This window comes from Nelumbo lutea, chromosome 6, assembly GCF_056320005.1.
Source record: "Nelumbo lutea isolate HS-2025 chromosome 6, American lotus-T2T, whole genome shotgun sequence".
In the NCBI taxonomy this organism is placed as follows: Eukaryota; Viridiplantae; Streptophyta; class Magnoliopsida; order Proteales; family Nelumbonaceae; genus Nelumbo; species Nelumbo lutea.
Window position 1 is genome coordinate 14,825,427 of NC_142689.1, and position 20,103 is coordinate 14,845,529.

The 20,103-nt window shown below is 40.2% G+C and overlaps 1 protein-coding gene across 2 annotated transcripts; it reads left to right on the forward strand.

The window, feature by feature from the left end:
• The first annotated feature begins 3,634 nt into the window (after positions 1–3,634).
• On the forward strand, positions 3,635–18,578 carry LOC148847522 (bifunctional nitrilase/nitrile hydratase NIT4B-like). 2 transcript variants are annotated; one of them, XM_088950812.1, is made up of 5 exons: positions 3,635–4,344; positions 10,990–11,169; positions 13,233–13,526; positions 17,424–17,705; positions 18,083–18,578. In XM_088950812.1, exons 1-5 carry the CDS (start codon positions 3,834–3,836, stop codon positions 18,223–18,225), a joined length of 1,410 nt encoding a protein of 469 aa, XP_088806938.1. In that variant the 5' UTR covers positions 3,635–3,833; the 3' UTR covers positions 18,226–18,578. The 2 variants fall into 2 exon arrangements, with proteins under 2 accessions (XP_088806938.1, XP_088806937.1); XM_088950811.1 differs by having other exon boundaries at positions 3,676–4,344; positions 13,230–13,526.
• The last annotated feature ends 1,525 nt before the right edge of the window (positions 18,579–20,103 follow it).

Genomic DNA, 20,103 nt, shown 5'->3' on the forward strand with positions numbered 1-20,103 from the left:
CTCTTGAGCATCAAGATGGAGGAGAATATCTCTAAGTCTAAGGGGAAATTATGCTCACAAAAAAGGGAAAATATCCCCACCAGGTTCCGAATAGAGTTCGGATGAAGTTGGCCAATGGTGACACCGAAGTGGTTTATGACTTCGACGAGAAGGGGGTGGAAAGGAAGTCGCAACCCCGCAACGAACTGCTTTCGAAAAATCACGATCTCATCAGGACCGTGTTCCCAAGGAAAGCTACCCGAAGGAATAAAATATGTATACCCCCCAGGAAGGTTGTAAGACATAAGTATAGATTGAAGCCCCTCAGGCGTCATGGTCGAGGGACCAAACCTGTCTAGCATCCGACCTCGGCGAGAGGTAGACACCAAACTACCCAAAGTGGCTCGGTCGACTGGTTCATAGTCCTCGAGTTCCACCTCAGGATCACTGAGGTAGTCGGGGGATACGGCTCGGTTTGTAGAACCTACGACAGTCCTACTTGAAGAGTCGTCTGAGCTATCAAAGCTAGACATTGAGGAAAAGGTGGATTCAGGAAGGTACTCACCGGAAGAAAGTTTTGAAGGCTCCGGAGAAAAGAACAAGCCAAAGAACCATGAAGGCTATGTAACCAGCCTTGACGCGAGCTGGAAAAAACTTGGACGCGAGCTGAAAAGTTGGACACGAGCTCAATAGACAAACCGCAGAAGTGACAAATCGACTGGGGTCCCCCACTATTTATAGCTACTGTAACCAAGAACCGACCGTGCAGATCAAAGACGATCTGACGACCCACGTTTGCCTTAACCGCACGTCCCATAAGGTCGAGACGTGATTGACGCACGTCTTTCCGAAAATAGCGAAACGTCAGCGCACGCCTTCTTGAAACCGACATCGCGCCGACACGCGTCTTTCGGAAACTGACTGCGTCGCACGTCTCCCTGACAATCGCCCGCGCACGAACAACAGTGGCACGCTTTTTTCAAGTTTGAATGACTAGCTGTCACATCCCAGCGGGCGAATTTTTGAAATTTAAAACGCGCGCTGTCACAACCATCAGCATTTATGAGTAGGCACGTTTCCAGCCTTCTCGAAAACCGAAGAAACCTGGCAAAAGCAACTCGCGCAGTGAAGATTCGAAGGACGGGACAAATCCACCTACTTCCTCGCGAAACTCCCCGCACCAGGGCAAGACCCTTGGCGCGAGGAGTGGGGGGCAATTGATGAAGGAAGATTTGGCCCGACCTCACAGTTATGCGACACGTAGCAGAAACAACAGCTCGACAAAAGGGCCAAGCCTAATGCGTGAACAAGGGGACACTAGCGGACCGAACTCCCTACGGGGGCCCGAACTCACCCTTGGCCCAAAACCAGAGTAATCCGAACTGGCCAACCTTGTAACAACTCAGGATATACCTCGCCGAACTGGCCAACCTTGTAACAACTCGGGATATACCTCGCCAAACTGGCCAACCTTGTAACAACTCGGGATATACCTCGCCGAACTGGCCAACCTTATAACAGCTCGGGGTATACCTCGCCGAACTGGCCTGCCTTGTAACAGTTTGGGATACACTTCGTCGAACTGACCTGCCCTATAGATATCTCCGAACTCAAGACTTCGCCTCGTTCACCACTCTGCATCACCTTCTGGGCACCAAAACCAAACAAGTCGTACCGTGGCTGACACTGAGAAAGTTCGTGCCCGAGGGCGCCGCACCTGACTGACTTGGGATCTGACGCTTGGCGGCCGCACTCTAAACGGCCACCTGCCACCGCCACTGACACCGCCATCTCCAGTTTGAGAGACGGTTAGGCAGTGACGGTTCTGTCCCAGCAGAAAGGACGACGACCGAATTGACAAGCGCAAGGGTAATCATACCCGACCTGACAAGGGCCTCGGAGCGAGTGCGCAAAGTGATTATAAGAGCCCCCTGCCCCCAACAAACAAGGTATGCAAACTTTGCGCTATCTGGTTTTATCTTGCTTTTGAAGGATTCTAACTTAAGCTTCGGAGTCGTTACACTGGGTTCCCCTTGGAGCTTTCTCATCTCCTCCGTTTCAGGATCCCTGCTATCCAGTTCAGAAGCAAGGTCGTTGACAGCTAAGACCGGCCGGATTGTGCATCATCAAGAGGTATTAAGAACAACATGATGCATAAAAGATGCGATTGGAGGTTGAAAATAGACAAAAAGAACAAGGACTAAGAAGTGTACGAATAAGAAAGTTTTTTTTTTAATTGTAGGAGGCTAAGTGATAGAGAGAGAGTTCTAGTGTTGTAAATTGTGTTAAAGCTCAACTTGAGGTCATTGGAATCTATAATTTGGTTTTATTTTTAAATTTAATTTTGCAAGTGGGTTTTCTAGTCTTATATTGTTGGTACTTGGTACCAGCACTTTATGTAATTGATTCTATAATTTTTTTTTACGCCATGCAATGGACTTTATAAGTAAATATTAATATTTCATATGCTTTGTTATTAATGAATGGATATAATATTGTTAGTATAAAATGATGCATAATTAATGAAATTTCATTGATGTTGTGGCATAAGTGTTTAAATCACATCTTAATGAAAAAGATAAAAAAGCTACCAAAGGAGGGAATATTGAAGTAGTTGGATTTAATACATTTTCGCACATAAAGTAGGTGTTTGGTATTGGTGTTGGGAACAATGCACTGTTTTTTTCATAAAAACGGTATTGGGCATGTGGAGTTGTAATTGGTGCTGTCACATAGGCATTTGGTATCACTACTGATAGCAACGTTTTCAACATTGAATTATATTATCCAACATCTAAGATGATACTACATCATTGCACCATTGGCAGCAATGTGTTGTTTTTCTCATAAAACATTGAATTTGGCATTGCTCTAAACCATATGCACTTTTCTCATTCCTAAAACGTAGTTTGGAGTAACATTTTTTTTCTAGAAAAATAGTATCAAACAAGAGAGCGTTGTTTGAAGCACCACCTTCTGTGATGTAGTGCCTACGTGGCACCGTTTTCTCAAAAAACAACAACAAAAGACAAGATCACAAAGAATAAAAATAGTCATGAATAGTTTAAGACATATGAAACTGTTTCACATAACATTTGTAAATCTTTTTTGACACGGGCTAAGAATGACAAGAAATACTTTGTTACCTTTGTAAATGATTATTATTATTATTATTTTTCCGAAGAATGATAAGGCAATGGTTTTGTAATTTGTATCCACTTAAAGCCACACTTATCACATATTGCACCCTCTTTTTATTTTTGCAAAGAAATCAACTTTGGTGCCAAATGCCAATTTCGCACCTATTAAATAATGTTAATGATATTGAACCATGACAAGATTTAGCATCTCCAACTGAAATGCAAAGATCATGGTCTTCCTTTATTTTCTTTCCTTATTCTATTCTATATGGCTGAACCGTTAATTCGGCCCACTAAAGCCGATGGTTGGTCCTTTGGGCTGTTCAACCATTAAGATTAATTAGGTTGTCTGGACTGGACCTTGCAAGTTGCAAATACTGCACCAGAATTCAACAAGCAAGGCCCAATCTTTGGTCCGGGTATCCAAGTAATGTTTCGGGCCTAAAACTGGCGGTCCAAACCACATCAGACCGGGTCCATTGACCCACAAACAGGAACAGCCCTACTACCAGAGTGGTACATTAAAGTACCGATCGCGAGAAGTTTCTCCGTTTCACATGCAAACGGCGGAAATCCGTAAGTTGTTTAGCGCCAAGTCGTCAACCGGACTCCTTTCATGGCAGCGGCTTAATAAAGGAAAACCCAGAAACAGAGGAATGTACTCTCGACTTGAGGACTGCAGCTCACGTTCATGAAAACCTTCAATGCATCGCAATGGATGTTGAAATAGAGCCCCAGCCCCAGCCCCACGAAGATGAGGTTCAAAACACCGAAAAGAAGAAACGCCGCCGACCCATCTCGGGCCGAGACCGACATACCAAATTCCAGGGGCGTGATCGGAGGGTCAGGCTTCCGGCCGCTTGTGCTCCGGGCATCTTTCGCCTGACTCAGGAACTCGGTCTCAAGACCGGCGGCGAGACGATTCTCTGGCTCTTGGAACAGGTCCGGCCCGACCTTGTTGCCCCGAAAACCATCTCGTCCAAGAAAGTTTCGCAGGCGAACTCGGCCGATGATTCTGTTCTCGTTCCCGAACCCATCAGTGTTGCCTACCCTAGAGATGCTGTGAACGGGAGGTTTATTGATTCTGCGCCTGTTTCTAACGGCGACGAACCGGTGATGTCTATTGTTAAAGCCGAGACGACTGACCATCCTGGTCCCCGTCCGACCATTCGCGCTACTGTTGTGCAGGCCTCAACCGTGTTCTACGACACTCGGGCAACTCTAGGTACCTTTTTCCTTTTTGGGTTTCTGCATATTTGTGTTTGATGAACCTTCCTCGAATTTCTTGTTCTATTTTTGAGAACCCCTTTTTGTAAAAATTCATTTTTGTTTGTTCATAATTTACAAAATGAAGCTATTTTCAATGCATCGACTAATTATTTGGAGGGGGGAATTTAGTTGTTTGAATGGGTATCTGTTTGAGATGTTAGAGAAACTACATTGTTCAGGGATGACTTTTGAGAAACCAAAAACAGTAAGAGCTTGGTAGATGGTACGGCAGATTAAGAAAAACCCCAGCTGGATATGTCGATTTCCCTAACAGTCTAACAATTGATTAGTGATATATGTGTGCGATCCAAGGTATGCAAAGGCTTCAAAGTCGTTTATTGGGGAGTAATAGGGGCCCGAAAGAGAGTTTTTTGAGGCAAACCGAAGGGGATTTCATGTACTGGGTTCTGAATCCAGTTACCGACCCGTTCAGATGGTGTCCCTAGATTTTTGGCCAGAGGTGTGTGGGAAAGGGTTCTTTGTATTGGCCCGGGTTTGTGTTTGCTTGAATGTGTCTAAGCAATTAATGAATATTTCACATAATGTGTCTGATCAATTTTGCCAGATCAGTATTTGGTTGCATTTTTTTGGTGATAATATTATAATGGAAGGTTCCAGTCCACTAATATGTAGGAGACAATTAATCAGTATAGGTATCTTTGGATAGCTTCTTATTTCAGAGAAAGGTTCTGTATGATTTTTCCACAACTTAAAATACTTCCTTACAAGCCATCTCCAACTATAATGGAATAGATGCCTGTAAAATGGTGCCATATTGTGTCTGATGCTTCAATTTCTAGAGTAAACTCTGTATCCTATTACGTGTCCATCTGTGTCCTTGCCATATCCAGGTAACAATAACATAGATGATAGATCCTCAAGAGTGGGTCTATCTGCCCAGTCAGAGTATCTTATTTCCCAATATTGAATCAAGGAGAGATTAGCACATCTGCACATGAGTGCCTAATAAATCACTCTTTCATTCTTTCTGGATGCCCCAACAAACTGCAAATGGGTTGGTGTCCCAAAACTCCTTTGCATCGGATACTCTTGCACTATGTAGCAATGATGTAAAATATTTCATATGCATTTCCTTAGTTAATGAAGGAACCTAAGAGTGGCTCCAATAGGTGATAAGATGAGAGGGTTTGGTCATGTGCATAGAAGACCATATATGGCAACTGTTCAGAAAAGTTATCTGTTACAAGTTGAAGGGGTTAGAAGAGCTTGGGCAGACCAAAAAGGGCTTGGGTGGAAGTAATAAGAAATTATTTAAATATCCATAATTTAACGATGGATATGGCACTGAACAGAAAGGAATGGTGAAACAGGATTTATGTAACCGATCCCATTAGTTGGGACAAGGCTTAGATGATGATGATTTCCTTAGGTAAGCCATCTGTCCTAAAAATAACTTCCGAGTATCTAATAGTGATGTAAAATATCAGAAAATTGTGAGTGTCAAGTGCCAGCTACCATGCAAAGTTGCAAACAAAAGATCTCTATCCTTGAAGGCACTTTGTTGGTTCATATACTTTGAACCAAGCAGTTTTTTCACTAGGCCCTTGTTAATGCTGTTTGAAGAAAGATCTTACTTACTGATAAAAAAAACAAAAAAAAAAGAAAGATCTTACTAAAACCCGGTCTCCTGGGTTCATCAGAAAAAAAAGGCCTTATTGGTACTTTTGTCACTGCTCATCATACACATTTGGGCCTACCATTTCTTCATCAAAATGTCAGATTATTGACGTGCTCTTTCACCTTTCTATCAAACAATGCTTGCAAATTAAGAAAATATGGTGGGTATATGGCTTAGACTTGTTAAACTAAGTAACTACCTTGTTCTCTACCCATTTATAGTTGAGTATGTGTTGAACTCCAAAGTCCAACAATGCTAGAAAGCACTGAAGAGTGTTCATATTTGCATCTGTTTTGGTGATTGAACTCCATTTTTGTTGTTGTTTTGCCAACTTGCCTCTTTTACTTCCCTCAAAAAAAAAAAAAAAAGAGACAATTGATAGAATGTTCAGATAAAGGGAGAATGGGAGATCTTCACATTGCATATAAGGATTTGGAGAAAGCATATGATAGAGTTCCTAGAAAGATAAATATGGTGGGTTCCAAAAATGAAAGGAACACTAAATAGTCTATTCATCAATTAAGGGTATGATGCTTGTATGAGTAACAAAGTACGTTTCTGGGAGGATATCTGGCTTGGGGGCATTCCTCTCAAAGACAGGTTTCCACCTATCTATTCTTTGTTCCTCAACAAAGGGAGAGTGATTTCTTCGGTGCTTGTTAATGAAAACTCTTGGGATCTGGGATTAAGGAGAGGGTTAAGGGAATATGAAATGGGCTTAGTAGATAAACTTATCTCCCTTCTTAATACTACATTCCTGGACCTCTCTTGTTAGGACAGTAGGATTTGGTCAGAGTCCCCTTCTGGCTCCTTTACCTATGCTTCTTTCTTCTCCGCCCTCCTTCAATCCTTGCACCCAGGAGGCTCCTTTCCTACAAAGGAAGTCTGGTGTAATCCTGTACCCCCAAAAATAAGAGCCTTTTGCTGGGAGGTGGTGTTCCAAAAAATTGCCTCTCCCCCCATGTTTGTTGCCTTTGTTTGGTAAATGGTGAGATAGTAACACATCTTTTACTTTCTTGTCCCTTTACTTCTTGTGTGTGGACTTGGTTTTCTTCCTTATTTGGCTGCAGGTGGACCCCTCCCCCGGATGTGACAAGTCTTTTCAACCCAAGTTTCTTCCTACTATCAAAGAAAAGGGGAAGAGTGATGTGGAGGGCAACAAGAGCAGCCATTCTTTGGTCTTTATGGGAAAAAAGGAATAACATAATATTCCAAGGGGCACAAAGATCAACAAAACAAATCATTGGTTGCGTAGCCATTAAAGTCATACATTGGATGAAAGTAAGTGACTTATTTAAAGACTTTTTAGTGGATGATATACAAAGGGGATGGTCAGCAGAGGCAAACTCTTCAACCAGACAGCCTATTCTTCAGCCTTCTTGGACACCCGTAGCACAACAGAGGGTAAAACTAAATTTTGATGGAAGCTCCATGGGTAATCCAGGACCCTCGGGAGCTGGGGGAGTCTTTAGGGATGAGGAGGGAAGAATGGTGGCACTATACTATGGTCCCATAGGAGTGGGAGACTCTTTGAGAGATGAAACATTGGCTCTCCTACAAGGCCTGAGATTTGCTAAGCAATGGGAATTTCAGAACTTGGAGGTGGAAGGGGACTCCAAATTGTTAATAGGGTGGTTGCAAACAAAGAAGTTGGGTGTATGGAAATTTAGACAGCAAATAAGGGAAATAATCTGCTTGATAAGGGAAGTTGGAGTAACACTCAAATGGGTAAGGAGATCAGCAAACTCTGTGGCAGATAGCTTGGCAAAACATGGGACATTTAGGGAAAACTTTTTTGGGCTGTCCTGTAACTCGATGTTGTTTTGGGGTCAGCACTCTTTGTTTGAGTGCTTGACAGTGTAAGATGTTTATTTGATATCCTTAATGAAAGTTACCGTTTCAAATAAAAAAAAGGGCATGCATGAGAGTATAAAAACTAATGTTTGACCACCTATAGGAGAGACATTAAAGCTTCCAAATACAATGTGACTATACCAAAGCTCAATACTTGGCCCCTTTATTTGCATTGGTCATGGATGAATTGAATAAACATATTTAGGAGGTCCTGTGGTCTACATTGTTTTCTGATTAATATCATTAATCAATGAAACTAGAAAGGGATTATGTGCAAGATTAGATTTTTGGGCAAATGTATTACCAGGAAAAAAATTATGGATGGATGTCTTAGGAACAAGAGATTTTAAAATAAGTAGGGTTGGAACAAGATATATGCAATGTAAAATTGAAATTAGGGTACAATTAGGATTGGAGACCAAGAGGTATCTCAATGCCACCCCTTTTTCATAACCTTAGTTCGACAACCATAACAAGCGAGAGATCAAGGAGAATGCAGAATTAGAGTGGGGTGTGCAAAGTGGATATGGTGCATTTGGAGTCCTATGTGGTAGGAGATTACCACTAAATATGGGGTAGAGTCTTAGGCAGTAAAAAAAAAGAACCAAAGATAATCATGCCTATGGTATCTCTCACATCACATGTGTCTACTATGTATAGAAAATGGTGAAAATATTTTCCATCTCTCAATCTCTAATCAATTGTATCTTGTGTTGGGTAATATTTCTTTCCTTTATTTGGATCTCCAATTGTATCCTGTGTGTGGGTTCTTCTCCTATTAATCCTTTTTAAGTCCCTTGTTTCCAACTCCTCTTCCCCCTCCTTTCTTGTTAAGGAAATCTGGTGCTTCCCTACTCCCTTGAAGATCTGTGCTTTCTATTGGGAAGTTTTCCAATGGTTGCATTAACACTTGTGGTTGGTTGCAAAGGAAAAGACCAAGTTGGTCTGACCTCCAACTGGTGTTGTTTATGTAAGTTGAATGGTGATAATACTTTTCATCTCTTAATCTCCTGTCCCTTTGTTTGCTGTATCTGGGAATGGTTTTTTTCCCTTTTTGAGTGCAAGTGGGACCCCTCCTGACAGTTTGGAGTGGTTGTTTAGCCCCAATTGAGAAGTAGGAAAAAAGGGGTGGGCTTTTATTGAGATGTATGAGAGCAGCAGTGATGTGGACAGTCTGGGAAGAAAGAAACATGTGAATTTTTGGGGGAAAAGGAGAGGAGTAAGGAAGCAGTTATTGAAATCATATCTCAAGAGTGGCACACTGGGTCAAAACTCTGACTCTGTTCTTTGGGGGCATAGTTGATTCTTCCTCTAGAAAACAAAAAAATTTGGAGGTTTAGTCTTCCCCTGGGGGCGGGGATGCGGGGGGGGGGGATGAAACTGAATTTTGATGCCAACAGTATGAGTAATCCAGGGCCCTCAGGCACCGGGGGGGTAATCGGGGATGAGAGTGGTGCTATTCTGGGCCTTATTTTCAGGCCCAATTGAGCAAGGGGACTCAGTAAGAGCAGAATTCTAGCAGCAGTTTATGGGGTGGAGAAAGCTAAAGAAATGGGAATTGGCAGGCTGACCATTGAAGGTGACTCAAAGATTGTTGTAGGATGGCTGAGAAAAGGTGAATGGGTGATTTGGCAGCTCAAAAATGAGTTCAGGGGCTTCAAATGGTTCTCAAAAGATCTGAATATTCAAGTTTGATGGATGCAACATAGGAAATCCATGTTTCAGGTCAACCTGCTCCACTTAATACCCTAATTAAAATGTAATGTTTTCAACCTGTGGTTGATTGGCAACCACCTAGACATTTTACCTGTACATTTAGCTCTTGAATAATTTATTTGCAAAATCACTCAGTTAACAATTCGGTGACCAAGCCAGTTGAACCGCTGAATTGTTTGATCTGGTCAGTGGGTCACAGGTTAGACCTTAATCTCTATTGTTTTTTTTTGGGGGGGTATTTTAGCCATTTCCATTATTAATAACAATAATTCTCATTTATCACACTTACTTTTTATTAATATGATGAATATATAATACTAGAGACTTGCCCACTTTTTCTACAAAATTTCTGTTATCTTTTGTATTTTTCTGCGTTTTATCTATTTCTATTTCTATTCTTTAATTTATCCTGTCATGGGTTGACCTGTTAGACAAGGATGGTTGAACCACTGACCTATCACCTAGAGGGAAAAAGGTGTTCTGTTTCCAGATTGTTTTTTAAATTGTTGTTAAAATGCCTTATATTTGACAATTAATGTAGTAGTTGATCAAGGGAAGATCAAGGAGAGATAGAATTAAGGAACTAGTGGGAGTTAGGAGTTTAAAAATTGACAACATTTTAATGGGAAAACCATGTTGTACTTTCCAAGGTGAACCAGACACTTAATGGTTAATACTAAGGTCATTGTATTTATTTTCAAGAAACAAAAAAATGACAAAATTCTAAGAGGGTCTTGAAATTATTGAATGCGACTCTCATAGAGTGGCATTACTTTCTTTGGATATTCGGTGGAATGTTCTGACACCATGTTTGATTCTACCATCATAGTCTGAGTGCTTAGGTCAATATAATTTAATGACTTTAAATTCAGGTGGCTAAAAAGGAACATGCAAGGGGTGGGTTGGGAACTTGGGATCAGTTGTTTTGGGTACAGTTGTAAATTTGGGGTGAGGGAGATAACTCCTATTGTGCTCTATAATCTCTGATTGAAATCTTTATATATTGTTTTTTAATTAGTAAAGCTTGTTGCTATTGATTAAAAAATATCTTCTTTGCTTTTGTCAATTCATTAAGGCAATTAATTGAATGAACATTACAGAAACTGGCCTAAGAATATGATGGAGACAACTCCACATGTATACCTGTGGCATATCATCATTTATGCTTTAGTTCTGTTGTAATAATGGTTTTGCAGGCTTAACAATATTGGCACAATGTACTAGTAGTTTTTGGTTATTCCTTTTGGTTGCTATAAATAAAAAGTAGTTTTTCAATATGCTCAATATTTTGAATTGCTTGAAGCTAATTCCATTCTGAGTTGAGAGTTTTTAGGGGTTACAAGCCTTTATTTTATTAATTTAATAAAATCCTTTCTTTGTTCTTGTAAGCAGATAAGGCAGAGAGACTGATTGCTGGTGCTGCTGCATATGGGTCACAGATAGTTGTTTTTCCAGAAGCATTTGTGGGTGGTTATCCCCGTTCTTCATGTTTTGATGTTGCTGCTGGAACCTATCCCAATGAGGGAAACATGGAGTTGCAGAAGTATCATGCTGCAGCTGTGGAAATTCCTGGTGCGATCTTCTTTTAGAGAGAGATGTTTCATTGCAACATAGATAATTTTTTTGTGCGTTGTATCACATTCATGCATGTATATGAATACATACAGACATGCTTGCATGAGTACACACATATTAGAGTGAGTAGGTGTGCGGCGTGTTCGAGTAGTCAGGTTTCTAGTAGAATAAATGACCGGGGGATCTTCCATTTAGGTGCAGGTACATGTGTGTGTATGTGTGTGTGTGTGTGTGTGTGGGTGGGTGGGTTTGCTAGTCAGGTTGTTAGGAGAATAAGCAACTGGGGGATCTTCCATATGGCAACATGCCAGGCCCAAAAGAACCTTCCATTCTTCTCTTCATTTTTTATCCTTAGGATAAACTTCAGGTAAAGCTTGTCAAGTATCCAAAAACCTTTTTTTAGGGGCATTTTAGTATTGATGGTTTGCATGGCTATAATAGTTTCAGCAAAATTCCGATACAAGGTGGACATTTTGGGTAAAGGAGTTCAGAGTTCCTAAACTTAAATCTCCATATGTCAGGAATTCCCATGGAGCATGTGTGTGCAAGTGCATATATATGAAATGCCCTATTAATTCTGCAAGGTTTGAACATGTACTCCTATAAACTATTACCCTATTACTTTATCACCTTAAAATGTTTGCAAATTAATGTACTTTATTTAGATATGTGTGGAATAGCATGACTGGATGTTGGATAAAACTACTTTTACATTGACTCGTTTACATGCAGTAGTGATGCAATTCCCCCAAAAAATTTCTCCTTACCTATGGAAACTAGGAATATGGTGTTAGCACCCAATTTTTGCCAGGATACCTGGGAATAATTCTCTATCAAAACATGTGTTGCTCGCTAGAACCTTGGTGGCTCACTACTAGGCCCTTCAACCCATGCAATCCCTACCACACTCATCTAAACCCTTCATTCAGCTAGTTTCTACCCATAAAGTGCACTTACAAATTTCTTCCAAAAGGTTGACCATTTGACCCTGATCAGAAAACAATTCTCTTTTGGTAACTTTTATGACATGTGACCTGGCTTTAAAATGACAATTTGGACTCTACCAACTATTCTTGACCCCAACCGTTTGGTTGTTCCATTGTGGCCTGGGTGACCAGGGTTCAAATCTTGGAAACAGTCTCTCTGTATGTGCAGGGGTAAGGCTGTGTACATTTGTCCCTCCCCAGGCCCTGCATTGGTGGGAGCCCTGTGCATTGGTCTGCCCATTTAATGATTGTGGTTTGTTATGTTTGTAAGAATCTTAGCTGGTATCTTTTCATCAAAGGTTTCTTAACTTGACGTAACCAATTGGTGAACTAGTTGAGTAGAAAATGTTGGATTACCAACTTTTACCCATTTCCCCTTGGTTTGACAACCAAACCACAAAATATTCCATTTTGAGATCTAGGATTGGTTTAGGAAGTGTCTCTCATATGTGGTCCAAAGTGCTGGCTTAGTTCTAGTTCAGTGGGTTTGTTGGGATACACGTGTGAGTTAAGAGGAGTGGAAGAGCCCCACATTGGAAAATCACAAGAACTGCAAGGGACTTATATACAAGAGTGGTCCATAACCCAATAGCTTAGGCTTTTGGGTTGTAAGTGGTGTCCATCTCTTGTATGTAAGTCCCACGCGCGTGTATGTGTACACAAGCTCCCTGGGTTTTGGCAACTCATGGTCTGACTCCCCTCAAGGCACAACAGGGTTTATATGGAATATACCCTAATTTCTAATCCTACACCTACACCTAGAAAGCTGAATAAAACTGCACCAGTTCATCTATAAATACCCATTTGACCTCAAATTCATCCACACCTAGAAAGCTACACCTATTCATCTATAAATGCATTATTTGACCTCCATTTTAGTGGGGGCTTGACCACTTGAGAGGAGCATTCTCTCTTAGAGAGAGAGAGAGAGAGAGAGAGAGGGATCTATATAGTTTTGCTTGTCAATCATAACTCTAATTCATCCTTCCCTTCTTGTCTTTAAATCATAAATGGATTTAATAATCTTGTCATTTGAATTTATTTTGTTTTATTTTATCTTTTTAATAACAGCAGGTCCAGAAATTGAACGACTGGCAGCAATAGCTGGAAGATACAAAGTCCATCTAGTAATGGGGGTGGTAGAAAGGGAAGGATTCTCTCTCTACTGCACTGTTGTCTTTTTTAATCCCCATGGAGAGTATCTTGGAAAACACCGCAAACTCATGCGAACAGCATCCGAACATACAGTCTGGTGTTCTGGAGACAAGTCAACACCACCTGTATATGAGACTTCCATTGGGAAGATAGGTGGCCTCATTTGCTGGGATAATAGGATGCCAGTTTTAAGAACAGGACTCTATGCTAGAGGTAAACCTTTGGTACTTGGATTTGATCTACAGTGTTGTTGTTAAGGGGTTTGAATGTTTATGTGTGTTACTATATCATGATCACTGATTCCAGTTCCAGAGCTCCTGTATTTAATCTTGATGATGTAACTATTGCACACATATCAGCATGATGGAAGCATAATCAATTGTAGATCTACTGGAGCTCTAAAACATAGTTTCATAGGAGAAAATGCAATAATGTAATAGATGATTTCACAGATTCCAAATTTCCTTCATATAAAACACATTCTGCTGAATCCAATGCCATATCCTACTGTAGGGGATTATCCTTTGTAAGTATTCTGTTTAGAGATTCCAAATGCCCTTTCACATAAAACACAGTCTACTGAATCCAATGCCATATCCTTCTGTAGGAGATTTCCCTTGTAAGTATTCTGTTTAGATAAGCCATCCACACAAAAAGCTACCTTTGAAGGCACGGTCTTACTCTAAATGATGTTGACAGGTATTGACTTCTCATTTAGATCATTTAGTGCATTGTAAAAAGAATTCACTAATATTTCTCCTCACTTCTCCCAATGCCACAATAAGAAAGGGCAGCCGAGGTTTCTTCACTTTTCCACCTGTATCCACAATAGCATCCAACTCGTAATTGTTCAGTTTTCTTCTGAATTGCGGGGACCACACCACACTTCTATTATGTAGCTGCATACAGTCTGCAACTGTTGCTTCTTTGACAACAGACAGCTTGAACAAAGCAGGAAAAGCTTCTGATAAAGGCTCATCTCTGCACCAAACATCCTTCCAAAACTTCACACGTGCTCCATCCCTGATTTTAAAGCTCATCTGTTTCGAGAAATAATCATATGCTCTTTCAATTCCCTTCCAAAACTGAGCAACCATAAGACTGATTTGAGGTTTTGGGATCCTATCCCAAATTTCTAACTTCATATTTAGCTTGTACCACCTTCTTCCACAACCCACCCTGACTTCCCAAATCTCCAGGATCATTTCCCCAAAAGAACTACATTCATATTCTTTATTCACCTCATACCCAAAGGTCCCATACCACCTTTGTATTTTGGTTTGCAAACCTTGTTCCAGTTAACTAAATGAAATCTTTTCTCTTCTTTCCAGCCCCTCCATAGAAAATTCCTCATTTTCTTTTAAATGTTAGCAGCTGTTCTTGCTAGCAGTTGTTCTTGCTGAGATTGGATATATTGAAAGCAGATACATAGGAAGAGAAGATAACACACTTTTCAACAATGTCACTTTGCCTCTATAAGAAAGATATTTGGCTTTCTAAGAAGCCAATCTTCTGTCAATTCTTTCCACTACTGGTTCCAAATATCTTTGGAATTGCATTTGCACCCAAAGGCATGCTCGATTATTTTAAAGGTACCTTTCCCACCTTGCATCCCCACTTCTCTGTCTGAAGAGCCAACCCTTGGATCTCCCCCACTCTATCAGTTTGCTTTTATATGCAAGTTCACATGCAAACCAGACACTACTTTGAACCATGACATGATACAACTATTGTGAGGCATCACAGAGGAGTGTGCCATCTGCATACTGTAGCAAAGCTACTTCCACCCTCTCATTTCTTGCTGTAAAACTTTAAATGCCCCCCACAAAAAAAAGCCCTTTTAGCCATTCTGTTGAGAGCTTCTACCACAGATATGAACAAAAAGGGGGAAGTGGGTCCCCTTACTGTATTCCTCTTGAGCTTTTGAAACTGCCACATTCTGTCCCATTCACCAATATAGAGAACAAAGCGGTGCTGTGGTGGTAACACATACCTTGATCAAATTCCTCCACTTAGACGGTTAGACCCAATTTTCATGATTGTATCGAAAAGAGAATTGCATTCTTAATCTATTAATTTTAATATTTTAAACACAATATTGCAATATAACAAGTATTTGATAGAGCGATTGCATGTCAAAAAATATTAGCAACTAAAGAAGACTATAATTTTTTTAACTAATAAAAGATCTAAGATCTAACACAGAAGGATAGAAAGAACAATGAAGGAAAAGCATACAAAAAAGGAGCCCCTGTTCTGTTATATGAGAGAGAAAGATGGATGACTGGTGCATGTTGACTAAACATATTTAGGAGGAAGTTCCATAGTGCATGTTGTTTGCGGATGACATGATTAATGAAACTAATGAAGGATTAAATGCTTATGGACAATTGCCTTACAAACAAGAGGTTTTAAAATAAGCAGGACTAAAACAGAGTACATGACATGTAAGTTTAGTAATAATAGGAGTGTAAGTCAAGATATACTTTGGATTGGAGACCAAGAAATAACTCATTGTGACCATTTCTGGTACCTTGGTTCAATAATTCATAACAAGGGGGAGATTGAGGAGGATGCCACCCAAAGAATTAGAGCAGGATGGGCAAAATGGAGGGGTGCATTTGGACTTTTATGTGATAGGCGAATACCACCTAGATTAAAAGGAAAATTCTATAAAACAGCTGTGAGGCCAGATATGTTGTATGGAGCAAAGTGCTGGGCAGCCAAGGAACAAAATGTCCAGAAAATGAATGTGATAGAAATGCGAATGCTAAGATGGATGAGTGGAAAAATTAGAAAGGATAGGATTAGGAATGAAGTTATCCATGGGAACCTAGGAGTAGCTCCAATAGGTGATAAAATGGGAGAGAGTAGACTAAGATGGTTTGGCTGTTTGGGCACATGCATAGGAGATTGCTGACTACACCAGTTAGAAGAAGTAATTTATTACACATTGAAGGGGCTAGAAGAGCTTGGGGTAGACTGGAAAGGACATGGGTAGTAATAAGAAATGATTTAAGCATTAATAATTTAACGGTGGATATGGCTTTAAATAGAATGGATTGGTGAAACAGGATTCATATAGCCGACCCCATATAGTTGGGATAAGACATGGATGATGATGACGATATAAAAGCGGAATGACTGAAACTTATTGAAGATTGACCTTGAGGAATTTCCAGTTGAGTTGCCAATGAGTTATATACATTTTGGTGGAAATAATTTAGCTTCAGCTAAAAGTTTGACTGAAACTTGTCAAAGAGAATAAATGACATGCTGGCTAATCAAACCTGAGAAACAGAGTTTTCTTCTTACATGTATTTAGGCTATGTTTGGTTTGATGAAAAACAAGAGAAACAGAAAGTTGAGGGAAATTTCTTACGGAATTTTGTGAAATTCCCCAAGAACTTTCCCTCAGCTTTATGTTTTTCTCTTATTTTCTATCAAACCAAACAGTCTTGATGTTTGAAGTTTTTTTTTATTTATTTATTGGGGAGTGATAAATAATATCATGGAAACAGCCTCTCTATATATGCCAGGGGTAAGGCTGCATGCATCTGTCCCTCCCCAGATCCTGCAGTGGTGGATCCTCGTGGACTAGGGTGCCCTTTTTAGCGATTAATAATATCATCATACTGTTCTCATAGCACCATTTTCCATCCAATCACATGATACCAGCCTTGGGAAACTCCACTGATGAAATAGCCATATTAAATGGTGGCAAACATTTTTTCTTTTGTTAGGGGAGACTAGACTTTGTTATCTCACTTCGGTCTGCTACCATAAAATCAATCTAGGTGGATTATTAAAATCACCTTACAATATTTGTCTAAAAATTGGTTCCTAACTGTCAGAGAAATGAGATTGATCCCGTGATTGATCTAACTGGTTAATGTTTTTGCTCTTCAAGTTATTTGTGAGAAGAAATTGATTAGCAGTCTGGTTAGTTGGCTTGTTTACTGTGTCTATTGATTAGCAGTCTGGTTAGTTGGCTTGTTTACTGTGTCTGTTGCTATTATTTGGTTTTTATTTTTCACATTTCCTTACAAAATGGCCTTTTAGTTTGTCGTTCTTGTCTTGAGTCTTCCTGTGTTATTACTTGATAAATAGGTGTGGAGATCTATTGTGCGCCTACATCTGATGCCAGTGATTTATGGCGGTCATCCCTGACCCACATTGCCCTAGAAGGTGGATGTTTCATTCTATCTGCAAATCAGTTCTGCCAGAGGAAAGACTATCCTCTTCCAGGTGAACATATGCCCGGAGATGAAAAGAGTGATATGCCACCAGATTCAGTTGTCTGTTCTGGGGGCAGTGTCATTATTTCACCTTCAGGGGCCATTTTGGCTGGGCCCAATTACCAAGGAGAATCACTCATCTCAGCTGATCTAGGTATGCTGAAATTTCTTTGAATATCATTAACACGGATAAATCCAATTGCATTCTTGTGACAACTAAAAACAAGATGGTCAGCATCTGTAAAATGCTTATAATCATCTGGTTGGATGAATTTTCTATAGATGTAGAATGGCGACCCTGATTTGATGTATTTAATTTTTAAACCTGCCCTGTCATTGGACATTGGACCATCTCTGCAGTCTACCCAGATAATACTTGCTATTTGGTGCAAGTGATATTTTTCTTATCTGTTGAAAGAAATCCACCAAGATGTGATGTACCCCATGCATTTGAACATCTGCAAGTAGCAAAATCATTGTGCTTTATGGTTACTGCAACAATAACATTGGTGTCTTTTCTGGTGCATGCAGATCTTGAAGAAATTACACGAGCAAAGCTTGAATTTAATGGGGGTGAGGCACAATGTGGCACCAACTCCCTTGCCCTAGAGACAAGTAAATCTAATACAGTTCCATATGCCCCTTCGGTTAAGAAAGATGTTACTGGAGAATAGTAAAGTAACACTTGGAATTGGAGCTTTATAGGAGGGCCATTCATTGGATCGCTGACTTGGTTCCCCTGTCTCACTTCATGGTAAAGACTAAAGAGCATGTCCTGACAGGAAGGATCTTGATCATCCAATGTTTGGCAGATCGCCTGTGTCAAATTTTGCCTCCAAATTTTTGAATTTCCTTTTGTAAATTATGTTTAGGATTTTGAAAGTGTTCTGGCAGCTTCCTTCTTTCTAAGCGTTTGCCTGGTGAAAATGAAATGGAACTCAGAAAGGATCGTCTTTTTGGGTCGGTTTTTGAACACCTAATTTTGATTTACTTTTTAAGTTATGTTAGCCAAATTGTTGACCTTGTACAGAGGGCCTTACTATTGCTTTCTGAGGCTTTTTGTTTGGGCGAAACTGTGATAGCTTTCCAAGGTCAAATAACTATAAACAGGGTATACACAGATAAAGAAGTATATTGATAGTGTATATAAAGTGAAATACTTGATATGGTAGAAGAAGTGAGATATGCATGGATAAAAGTAAAACCAGGATCTGCTGCACTTGTTCTACATTTCCCTTCTGTCTGCAACAGTTGTCTCATTACACGTTAATACCCATGCGTATGTGTATTAGATCACACGACAGACAGGAAGTGCAAAACCAAGTTAAGTGCAGCAGATCCTCCGGACTCGCATGGATATGAAATATTATTCAATCATCAGTCAGTTTTCTGTCCATATTCATATTCATGGATAACATATCTACTCATGAACCACTTATACAGTGCAATGCTTACTGGTGGAATTGGTGAATTGCACCGATTGATATTGATACCCCACCGCCACCTCTCCTTCATTGGAATGTCTCATGCCAGGCACGGCCCCTGGGCCCCCACGTTACGGCTCTATAATGAGATTTTTTTTTTTTTTTACAGGCCTGAGAAAATCATAAAATCATAATCAGGAGGAATAGAGCAGGTAATGGTTCTTATAACATTAGGGATTAGAACATTAGGGCTTTTTAACCACCAATGATAAAAGGCCTTATGTACATGCAAACGGTTTTTGACAGTTTGTTAAATGACGAGAGGTGTTTTTGTGATGACATCATCTGCATGGGAGGTTTTACTCCAATGTAGGATTGGCAAGGGGACGGGGCGGGGATGGGGAGACTCTCCCCATCCTAGTCCTCGTGAAAATCTCCATCCCCGTCCTCGCTAACGGGGATAAGGTTATCCCCATCCTCGTCCCCATGGAATCCCCATTTTTCATAATTTTTATAATATTAATTATTTTGTTTTTATTAAAAAAAATAAAAATAAAATAATTAAAATTTATAATCCTATTAGAAAATATTCAAACATATTCAACCATATTTTTTAAAATATTAATATATAGATGCATGTGTATATATATACATATATAATGTGTGCATACATATATACATATATATTAGTGGGGATCCCATGGGGCAGGGATCGGGGTCCCCGCGGGGCAGGGAGTGCTCTCCCCGTCTCCTCCCCATCCCCGTTTCCTCATCCCCATCCCCAGAAGGGGAAAATCATCCTCATCCCCATCCCATTTGGGGTAGATTCCCACAAGGATTAGGAAATAGGGAAAATTGCCATCCCTACGACTAGTTTTGACAAAATAAAAAATAAAAAAAATGGCAAAAAGCCATTGAACGGGTCAAATGGGTCAATAGTTTGATAACTTGAGTCAATGGATTGTTGACCGATTCAACGGTTTTTTACCAAGGACAAGGTTTGGGGTAAAACAGAATCGGTTGCCTAGACGGTTCCCAGGCTGAATCCAACTATTCAAGTCAACGATGGTTCAAAAACCATGTTTTAGTCCAATTTAAAAATAGAGGGGTTGCAAGGTGTCAGTTGGT